The sequence below is a fragment of the Capricornis sumatraensis genome, chromosome 17, assembly GCF_032405125.1.
Source record: "Capricornis sumatraensis isolate serow.1 chromosome 17, serow.2, whole genome shotgun sequence".
Taxonomy (NCBI): Eukaryota; Metazoa; Chordata; class Mammalia; order Artiodactyla; family Bovidae; genus Capricornis; species Capricornis sumatraensis.
Genome location: NC_091085.1, coordinates 75,962,923 through 75,974,394, shown reverse-complemented (window position 1 = coordinate 75,974,394; position 11,472 = coordinate 75,962,923). Strand labels below are relative to the sequence as shown.

General features: G+C 50.0%; 1 protein-coding gene across 2 annotated transcripts in view; it reads left to right on the top strand.

Moving 5' to 3' along the window:
- Nucleotides 1-8,632: 8,632 nt before the first annotated feature.
- Nucleotides 8,633-11,472, top strand: part of TBC1D10A (TBC1 domain family member 10A) — a 28,644-nt gene continuing 25,804 nt past the window's right edge. For both annotated transcript variants that reach the window (XM_068989584.1, XM_068989583.1), the window contains exon 1: nt 8,633-8,889. In XM_068989584.1, coding sequence (XP_068845685.1) covers nt 8,681-8,889 — 209 coding nt within the window. In that variant the 5' untranslated portion in view covers nt 8,633-8,680. The remainder of the gene's footprint in view (nt 8,890-11,472) is intronic.

The window sequence follows — 11,472 nt, the reverse complement described above, 5'->3', positions numbered from 1 at the left end:
TATGTTTTTATTGCCCTTTTGAAACACACGGATCTTCAAAAGGCATAGCCCTGTGCGTATAACAGACTAACACGGAACACCTTCAACATGCCAGGACCCCAGAACAGAGCACTGGGCTGCAGTTCCTGGGTCAGTGGGCAGCACGCAGATGAGACCAGAGGGTGGCGGTTTCCCAGGCCAGGGCTCACTCATCACCTGATAAGTGACCTTGAGCAAGTGGCTTGTGCGGAGTGAGCACAAGTATATGATGAGGTTTTTTTTTTTATTTTTTCAAAAATGTGTTTATTTTAAAACTACTTCATTGTTCCAAGGCCATGAATCGTTTTTGTTAAACTTTATAAAATTATCCAACTACTCCTTACTGTTTGAAGCACTTGATCAATTTTAATCAGGTAAGTGCTGTGTGGCTTGCAGGACCCTGGCTCCTGGCCAGGGATTGAACCAGGGCCAAGGCAGTGAGAGCCCAGAACCCTAACCACCAGGCCACCAGGGAACTCCCTGAGTCATGTGATCCTGGTGTGGGCGTTCCTGATGTGTTTTACACGTGAATGAACTGGGCACAGAGGCTGAATCACATGCCCACTGTCGCTCAGTGAGAAGATAATGTGTGCAAAACGCTTGCCACAGCCCTCGCCCCTTGTGAGGCCAGGCTCAGGCGGTTATTTTTGAAGTTGTGCTGTCACAGGGAGGCAGGCGCTGCTGTGCGTGGGTGTTCCCAGGGAGGAAGGTGAGAGCCTGTTGATAACCATTTCCTGCTTTTAAACCTCATGTTGATTTCATTCTGAAGATCTCGTGTCTTTCCCCCCGAGAGTTCCCAGTGCCTTTTCCTCTCAGTGCTTCCATTTCATCCTGAGAAGTCATTTCCCAGGCCCAGAGGGGTGAGGGCCTCCCCGAAGTCACAGAGTTCTAGTCACCATTCCCTCTGCTGCCTCGCCAAGCTCAGTTTCCAGCTCTAGACCTTGGGCTCAAGTGGCCCTTTGACAGTGCCTGTTATGTGGCTCCATTACAAACTGCTCACGTTTGTAACTTGGTCAGTGGGATGTTATTCCTCACTCTGACATTTGCTTCCCACCTGGTAGCTAGAAATTTCCCCCAGGGGCCGGGACTGAAATGTGGCTTCCTGAAGCTCCAAGGTTTGGGTGCCAGAAGTAAGCCAGCTGTTGGTTGTTTCTCCATGACCAACGCCAGAAATCCCCCTGGACAGTCCCTGGGTCTTGTTCCAGGAGGGAAGGGGGTTAGTAGAGCTGGGGGAGTCCCACACTCCAAGCTCTCCTCTCTTCCCAGTATGGCTCTGGGACCACCCTCTCCACAGATGGGCAGATCTCACAGGCCTTCTGTGACTGAGGCTGCGCCTGGATGTTCGGAATGCTGCTGGCGGAATGTCAGTGAATGGGTCCTTTGAGCCGCCCTCCAGGGCCCCATCTCAGCTTCCCGGAGCTCCTGAATGAACATCTGTTCTGGCTCACTCAGTCGCAGAAGGCCCATTGACCAGGCGGCCCTGTGGTCACCAGTGGCTGCAGGCCCAGCGTGCAGCCCAGCTCTGCGCTTCTTGTGTAGAGCTGCAGCGTGTAGGCAGCCCCTTGCTTGCACAGCTTTTCTGACCTCACTTGCATTCCTCTGGGGATTATCTGGCCCATTTTCTAGATAGGATGGATACCCCGAGGCCAGCAAGGGCTCTGGAAGGCTAAAGCTGCTCTTGTGTTCCTGGTGACCACAGCATCCGCACACCTTGCCGGACTGTGAAATGGGGAGAAATGCTCCTGCTGTGAGATTTCTGGGAAAACAGCCTGGCGCGGTGCTTTCAGCCTCACTGAATTTGAAGACTTGTAAGAAGAGGGTTCTATGAGTAGTAGACACTAAGGAATTTCAGTTCCACCAGCTGCTTGAAATGAAAACCATGTAGCCCATTGGAGGCCACTAATGATTAGACCCATTTCATGTTCTAAAACTATGTATTAAGAGAATGTACAAAAATTAGAATACTTGAAATATGCAGTACACTGTAATTACAGCCATCCTTATAGGTAATATTTCATTTATTCCTATAATGCAGAAATCAAAAAGGCAAAAAAAATACAATATAGCTCATTTAAAAGTCCATGAATTAGTATGTAAGATTTTAAAAAGTTTACTTCTTTAAAAGTGAAATGTAAGTTCTTAAGATTATTAACTATCTGATATGGGGATTTAACTGTATGTTGTTTTATTTTTAAAATACATGTAAGTGAACAATTCTGATACCCGAGTCATACAATCCATGATGCACGACAGGACACACTCTTATTCCCTATCGTAGTGTAGAGAAGTTACTCAGTTCAGTTCAGTTCAGTTCCGTCACTGAGTCGTGTCTGACTCTGCGACCCCATGGACTGCAGCATTGGAAAAGAGAGGACACTGCTGTTGTCTTAGGCTGAGGTCAACTAAGCAAGTTGGTGCTCCCTATCTCTGAGCTGTGGCGATGATTAAATTAGAGAGACCTGTGTCCTAGTACAGAATGAAGGAATACAGTCAGTCAATTCAGTTGCTCAGTCATGTCTGACTCTGCAACCCTGTGGATTGCAGCACGCCTGGCTTCCCTGTCCATCACCAACTCCTGGAGCTTGCTCAAACTCATCCATTGAGTCAGTGATGCCATCCAACCATCTCTGTCGTCCCCTTCTGCCTTCAATCTTTCCCAGCTTCAGGGTCTTTTCTAAGGAGTCAGTTCTTCACATCAGGTGGCCGAAGTATTGGAGCTTCTGCTTCAGCATCAGTCCTTCCAATTAATATTCAGGACTGATTTCCTTTAGGGTTGCCTGGTTTCATCTTGCAGTCCAAGGGACTCTCAAGAGTCTTCTCCAACACCAGAGTGCAAAAGCATCAGTTCTTCATTGCTCAGCCTTCTTTATGGTCCAACCCTCACATCCATACATGATTACCGGAGAAACCATATCTTTGACTGCTGCTACTGCTAAGTGGCTTCAGTCGTGTCCGACTCTGTGTGACCCCATAGACGGCAGCCCACCCGGCTCTCCAGTCCCTGGGATTCTCCAGGCAAGAATACTGGAGTGGGTTGCCATTTCCTTCTCCAACACATGAAAGTGAAAGTGAAGTTGTTTCCGACTCCTAGCGATCCCATGGACTGCAGCCTACCAGGCTCCTCCATCCATGGGACCTTCCCGGCAAGAGTACTGGAGTGGGTTGCCGTTGACTAGACAGATCTTTATTGGCAAAGTAATGTCTCTGCTTTTTAATATTTTGGCCATAGCTTTTCTTCCAGGGAGCAAGTGTCTTAATTTCATGGCTGAAGTCACCATCTACAGTGATTTTGGAGTCCAAGAAAATAGTCTCACTATTTCCATTGTTTCCCCATCTATTTGCTATGAAGTGTTGGGACCAGATGTCATGATCTTAGTTTTTTGAATGTTGAGTTTTAAGCTAGCTTTTTCATTCTCCTCTTTCACTTTCATTAAGAGGCTCTTTAGTTCCCTCTTTGCTTTCTGCCATAAGGGTGGTGTCATCTGTGTATCTGAGGTTATTGATATTTCTCTCAGCAAACTTGATTCCAGCTTGTGCTTCATCCAGCCCGGCATTTCGCATGATGTACTCTGCATATAAGTTAAATAAGCAGGGTGACAATATACAGCCTTGTCGTACTCCTTCCCCACCATTGAACAGAGCTACCAGAAGAGTCATCCACTGGATGGATGGATGGAGGAAGCATGTGAGCCTGGAGCTGCTACCATGAGGAGTTCTAGCTTGAGGATGAAGTGACCAGAGGAAGGAGGACAAAGAGAAAAGGGGGAAACAAGGCTGACATTCTTGGTGACAACCTTTGAATCAAACTGCTCCTGAAGCTTATATACAAAAAAGTGAATGTTTTTAAGCTGTGGGACCTACTAACTGCACTTTTGTGCTAATCCCATTTGTGTTGTCTGCCAAAACAGTCTTAACTGTTATCCTCAGTGTAGGGATAAAGAGCCTCTTGATGAAAGGGGAAGAGAAGAGTGGAAAAGTTGGCTTAAAGCTCAGCATTCAGAAAAGTAAGATCATGGCATCCAGTCCCATCACTTCATGGCAAATAGATGGGGAAACAATGGAAAGAGTGAGAGACTTTATTAACTAAAAAGCTATGGTTTTTCCAGTAGTCATGTATGGATGTGAGAGCTGGACTATAAAGAAAGCTGAGCGCTGAAAGAATTGATGCTTTTGAACTGTGGTATTGGAGAACACTTGAGAGTCCCTTGGACTGCAAGGAGATCCAACCAGTGGTAAAGAAAACCACTCCTGAATATTCACTGGAAGGACTGATGCTGAAGCTGAAACTCCCAATACTTTGACCACCTGATGCAAAGAACTGATTCATTGGAAAAGACCCTGATGCTGGCAAAGATCAAAGGCAGGAGGAGAAGGGGACAACAGAGGATGAAACTGTTGGATGGCATCACCAACTCTATGGACATGAGTTTGAGTAAGCTCCCGGAGTTGGTGATGGACAGGGAAACCTGGCGTGCTGCAGTCCATGGGTTGCAAAGAGTCGGCACAGCTGAGCAACTGAACTGAACCGAAGGGATAAAGAGGTTTTATAGTTTGTTTGCTCTTCATAGGCTCCTGGGCACCAGCTATCTACTTTACAAACGTCAGCTCTGCTCTCATTATAGATAAAGACTATGGTATCTGGACATCTGTTTGCTCCTGGCGAACACTGACATTTCCTGAGCATATTCCAGGATCCAGGTCAGGGTGCTGACTGGAGGCCTGTGTCAGGGCCTCATACACTCCTACTTATGACGCCAGTAAGATGAGACTCGTAGGTTTTCAACACATTCCGGTAGGCCTGGCCATGCACCTCTTATCCTTTAAAGAATACTGCAGCTTGTCTACCAGGGTATTTCACAATCTTGCCAAAGGCCTCCTATTTTGTGCTCCAGTGAACCACGTGATTGTGCAGGGCATTCCTTTGAACCATCCATTCATTCACTTCTGATTTCTTACTCCACTCAACTACACCGTCTTCTGAACCTGCTTCCCTTTCAGGGCCTTTGTGCTCGCTGCACACTGTTCTCCCAGAGCACTGCAGAGAGACTTCCTCATTTCCTTCTGCCTCCACTTCTCCCCAGCCCGCCCCCAGAGTTACTAGAGTAACATCAGATAAGTTAGAGCTCTGGAGTCGGAAGTAACATTTACTGTAACATTTACTTATTATCTACTGTATGCTGAAGGCTTCAGAGATGGTCCATCAACTCTTCACCAATAATGACTGACATTCCTATTTTTTAGAAGAGGAAACAGGATCTGAGAAGCGAAGCAATTTTTTTTTTTTTTTTTTTTAAATTTTGGCCACAATGCAGGGCATGTGGGATCTCAGTTCCCTGACCAGGGATCAAACCCACCCGCCTCCTGCAATGGAAGTTTAGTCTTATCCACTGGACCACCAGCCAAGTCCCAAGCTAAGCAATTTTGCATGAGAACATCCAGTTACCAAGGGGCACAGCCATGAAGCGAAGTCTCCCAAGCCAAAAATTACGAAAACTCCCCTGCTGCAGCCACAGACTGTGGTGGGAGACACTCAAGACAATAATGAATTTGCAAATGTTTGGAAAAGTACAGATGCCACCACTCCTGGCTCCCATTGACTGGGTATTTCCATGTGCCAGATGCTTACCACGTACTATCACACTAAAAGTCTCAGGGACAACAACTCCAAGGAGACATTTTTTCATTTATTTACATTTTACAGGTAAGGACATGGGTTCAGAGAGAAGTGATTTGCTCAAGTTCACACAGTGACAGCAGATTCGAATCAAGGGTGGTCCTTTTTTTTGCCATCCCTTTCTGGCTTGCGGGATCCCAGTTCCCTGCCCAGGCATGGAATCCGTGCCCTCGGCAGTGAAAGTGCCATCATAACCACTGGAACACCAGGAAGCTCCCTTGGATGGTCTTATGTAAGAAAATTAGAAGCTAGAGCCTCAAGGCCTTAACTTGAGATCAACATCTATCCAGTCTCCTAAGGAAGGACACCGGATGCTTCTAACCTGCCCCCGCCCCCCAACCAAATGCCCCTGAAGTGAACTGTACAGGCGCCTCATAGAGCTGAGCGTGTTTGGGATATGAGTGTAGAACCAGAACTGCAGTCAAAGGGCTGTGGATACTTTGCCAGACCTGGGCTGCACATTTGATCCAGGCATGTGACTCTTTCTCCCTCCCTTGGGATAGGCCCTCATCCTCTGGCCAGGTGTACTCTGCCCTTCCTGGGAGCAGGGACTAAGAGCCCACCACTCTGGAACTGCTAGAGAGGTGGAACACATCCTCCCAGATTGAGAGTTTAAGACCAAAATAGCATGTGCTCACCCCTGTATCTGTTATTGCCCTGTTTATGGAAAACCAGAAGCCTATGGAATGTCAAGACTGCACAGTGAAGTCTTCAAGAATGTCTGAGCCACACGGTATTAAGGAAATGGCTGGTGAAGACACGGCTTAAGACCTTCCTTCTTGGGGCTGCTTTGGGCCCCTTAGCAGCCTGTCCCAGGCTCTGCAACTCAGGCTTGGGTCTTCTGGTCCCTTCTCCTCTCTAAGTTTGTCTCCCAGTAGGTCTGCAGGAGAATGTCATGACAATATGGTTGTGCCTTATGAGCCATAAAGTACTGGACTGAGGTGAGGAGTTACCATTACGATTCTACGAGTTGATAATCCCTGGGGTAAGAGGTTGGCTGCCAGGAGCTGAGTCTATATAAATACTATTAGCCTGTGCTTCCCAATAGAAGCTGTTGGTAAGTAGTAGTGGTAGTAGTGTTAGTCACTCAGTCGTGTCCGACTCTGCGACCCCGTGGACTCTGGCCCGCCAGGCTCCTCTGTCCATGGGATTCTCCAGGCAAGAATATCTGCTGCCAACAATGCTGTTGGTAAGAGCTAGATTCAAATCCTGGCTCTGCCACAAGCTAGTTCTGAGACTTCAGGCAGCTGATATCACTTCCCTGCACCTCAGTTTCTTTAATTGTAAAATGGGACTAAATAGTCTCTGTTGTTGTTTAGTCGATAAGTCATGCTGGACTCTTTTGTGACCCCGTGGACTGTAGCCCATCCATGGCATTTCCCAGGCAGGAACACTGGAGCGGGTTGCCATTTATTTCTCCAGGGAATTTTCAAGACCCAGGGATTGAACTTGAGTCTCCTGCATTAACAGGCAGATTCTTTACCACTGAGCCACCAGCGAAACCTTAAAATAGTATTTACCTCCTTGCTGAAAGATTGCAAGAGATGGTGTGATGGTGTGAACAATTTGGAAAACAGTTTGCCAGTTCCTCAAAAGGTTAAAGACCCAGCAATTCCCACTCCTAGCTATCTACCCAAGAGAAATGAAAATGGATGAACCTTGAAAACATCTGAGGTGAAAGAAACCAGACACAAGGCCACATACTGTATGATTCCATTTATATGAAATGTCCAGAAAAAGCAAAACTATGGAGACAGATTAGCTGTTGCCAGGGACTGGGGGAGGAATGATGGGGAGTGACTGGTAAGGATAGGAATGAATTTCTTTTTGGAGTGATGAAAACGTTCTAAAATTAGGTTACGGTGATGGCTGCACAACAATACAAATATACTTAAAACACAATTATATACTTTAAATGGGTGATTTTTATGGTATCTCAATAAGGCTCTTGGAAAAATAAGAGAAAGTAGGTAGAAGTCGTTCAGGGCAGTGAGTGGCTCAACAGTCGTTGATCATTATTCTTATTCATTGACATTGACATTGACGTCGCTCAGTCGTGTTCGACTCTTTGCGACCCCATGGACTGTAGCCTACCAGGTTTCTCCGTCCATGGAATTTTCCAGGCAAGAATACTGGAGTGGGTTGCCATTTCCTTCTCCCGGAGATCTTCCCGACTCAGGGATCAAACCCGGGTCTCCCGCATTGTAGGCAGACGCTTTACCGTCTGAGCCACCAGGAAGTCATTCTTATTAATTAGGTCTCCAGAGGATGAGATGGCTGGATGGCATCACTGACTCGATGGACGTGAGCCTGAGTGAATTCAGGGAGTTGGTGATGAACAGGGAGGCCTGCCATGATGCGATTCCTGGGGTCGCAAAGAGTCGGACACGACTGAGCGACTGAACTGAACTGAATAGGCCCCAGAAGCAGTGAGCAGGGGAAGGAAAGGGCTGCTGAATTTCTATCTCAGCCTACCTCTTCAAGCTGCCATGTCCCTGGGCGAGTCCCCGAACCCACCCCGAGTCTCCTCAGAGCTACTTATAAATGAATGGGAAAACAATACTCGCCCACGTCCTTAAGGTCTCGCGAGGAGAGGGCGAGTATTCCCAGAGGGCGCCCTCGGTCTCTGCCTGCGCGGTGCTGCAGGTACACGCCAAGCATAGGCTAATCCGGAAAAGCCCTAAAGCTCTTTCAGGTGAGCTCTCGGTGATTGGCAGCTCGGGGGGAGGGCTTCGGGTGACGGCTGCCCCGCCCCCTCACGTCGGGCCTGTTGGCGCCAGCCTGGGGGAGGTGGGCGGGCCCTGGGGTCCGCGGTACCCATTGGGCGTTGCAGGGAGGAAGCGCCGGGGAAGTCCTAGGGCCCCGCCCCCGGCTTTGCGGCGACCAATGGGCGCGGCGAGTGGGCGGGGCGTCGGCGGCGTCGGCGGAGGTCGGGCGGCTGAGGCGGCTGAGGTGGCCGCTGAAGCTGAGGCGGCGGGCGCGGCCAGGATGGCGAAGAGCCTAGAAGAGAACGGGCCGCGCGCGCCCGCAGCTGAGGGGAGCCTGTCGGGGACCCGGGAGAGCTTGGCCCCGGGCCCCGACGCCGCAGCCGCCGACGAGCTCAGCTCTCTGGGCTCCGACTCAGAGACCAACGGCTTCGCCGAGCGCCGCATCGACAAGTTCGGCTTCATCGTGGGCTCGCAGGGCGCCGAGGGCGCGTGAGTATCGCTGGGGCTCGGAGCCAGGGGACCAGGGGCCGGGGCAGGACCCGCGGCGGCGCCTCGACGCTGACAGAGCCGCTCTCAGGATGGACAGACACGTCTCCCTCCAACCAGGAACAACAATCCCTTATCTCCTTTGCCCCACCCGCGCCTTCCCCCCCACCCCTACCCTCGGCGGACTGACCCGCCCCTAGGAAGGGCCTAGAGTGGTCTCCTCACCGGGGCACACAGGTCGAGTGATACCTTTCCCAACCCCAGCGCTGCCACCCTCGCCTTAGGGCTGGTTGGCTCGGCCAGCTCCTGACGGGCTCACAGGTGGTCTCCCCTCCCCCAACAGCGCGGTATCCTCCGTATCCCGCCCCCTACAAGACCCACTGACGTCCTTGTCTCAGCAGCCGCCACCGCCACATCAGGGGGACACCTTAGGCCGACTTCAGAGGGACGGGCTGCCCTGCCCCCACCGCGCTCGGGCACAGACTGACCCTCCTCTCAAGGCACAGGGACCTCTAGACTGACTGACACTGGTCACCTTCCTCCCACCTTGGGATAGAGAGTCCCTTCCCCTGATGGAAGGGACAGAGAGTGCCCCCCTCCCCCTCAGAGGCAGGTTTCTCCCTGTCACCAGCAACAGGTGGGCAGGCACTGCCCCGTCCCAGTACCTACAGTGGGACGGTACCTCACCAGGACAGACTGTCGAGGCTTTCTCTTCAAACGCAGACTAGAGTGCAGGCAAGGAGACAGCAGGGTCCCCGCTCATAGCACACCTAGATCTCCCACACCCAGGGGCCCCCAGCTGGCAGGCAGAGCAATGTGAGGCAGTGGAGCAGCACCTTCCCTCTAAGCGGGCTGAGCTGAGCAGCCACATTCTGCCCTCAGAGTACTCCCTGAGTCCAGTCCTCACGGGGATCATATGTATGGGTTGGTGATCCCTTTAGGAAAGATGGACTCCAGAGCCCACTCACATCCCAGCTGTCCTGTCACTTGAGACCAGTGTTCTGCCCAGAACTGACAAGCCTCCCTTGAGATGTACCTCCCCTTCAATAGAGAGCACCACACAATCACCTGGGAGAGCCTACAGGACTCAGCCATGACCCTATTCCAGAGGGTCCTTCCTCCCCTTCTCTGATCAGCTATGATCGTCTAAGGCTTTTCAGCCTCTCTTATGACTTATGGAAGAGCCTTGACCATCTGAAAGATCCCCACCCTACACAAGCAACCCCATAAAGTTCACTTCTGGGATTTTCCACAGTCCCAAAGCCTCATATTCACCAGGCCTCCTTCTCATTTGGAAAGTTGGAGAGAAATGCAGGCCCCTCCCCTAAGGAGAGTTCTTTTTTACCCACTGGATCTCTCTCCTCCGGCCTCTTCCCACTTGCTCAGAGCAAGCCAAGCCTAGTCCAGTCCAGAACTCAGAGCCCTTATTCTGATCCTTCACTCTGACTTGAAGCTTTGTCACACTTCCCCAGGGAGTAGCTTGTGAGAACCCAAAGAGGACTTAGGGTATATTTTTGAATTGAAGAGCAAACACCAGAGATTAGGGTCCTGGGAGGGATGAGTTCTAGAAAAGTGGGAAAGGAGTTACCAGTTGTATTTGTGGGTGCTTGGAAGGAAGAGTTCAGATTTGCTGGTGAATTCTGGGAGATAAAAATTCCTACTTAAAATTCTTACTACATGCTTATCAGGAAGTTAACTAGATCTCAGGGTACAAAGCAGTGTGAAATAGTGGGAAAAGGCCAGATTTAGGAAGAAATCACACTTGCTGGCTGTGTGACCTTGGGCAAGAGCTTGAATCTCTGAGCCTGTTTACTCACTGTAAAGGGCAACATTAACACCTATTTCCAAGATTACTATAGAGATTAAGTATTCAGAAGTGCCTAGCACAGTGCCTGGTGCTAGCAGTGGCCTAGGAAAATGTTAGTTTCCTTTCTTTGCCTTCTAAGGGTCTGAAAATTGAGGAGAAAATGAGGGCATACCTCTGGTATTTGTGAACAGAGAGCGGCCCCAGTGGGAGTACCTCCCTTTGGCTATAGTCCCCAACCAAACAGCCAGACATCTGTCTTTCCCACCCTCCAACCGCAAACCCAGGCTTTGCAGACGCCCTCTACATCTTTGGTGTCTATGGGGCTGGGGCTGAGGTGGGATTCCAGGTCTCTTCCTCTCTCCCTGCCTCACTTTCTTGACCCTGTTGGCCACCCTAAAATCTCTGGTGTCTGAAAACTTGGATGTTCCCTGTAGAGTCAATATTATGGTTCAAAAAAAATAGCCAAAAGTAAGTCCCTCTCCAAGGCCATAAGAGAGGAAGTTATGGGAAGTTTCAGAGTGACCGCCCTGAACCCAGTCTTGTGGTTGAGGGCTAAGAGTCCATGTGTTAGCCCAGAGAAGTGAAACATTAGCCCTGATGGTTGCAGTGGAGATGGCCAGGACTCTGGCTCCAGATTAAAGGTCTGTTTCAGCCATCCTGGGCCAAAGGTTGTCTTAAGACAGTTTTGGCAATTGCCAGGGGGTAGTAGGGGTAGGGGAGGAAAGTAGATCAGAAGCTACCTCCTCAGGTGACTGCTTGGTGCCTGTTGTGAGTAGATC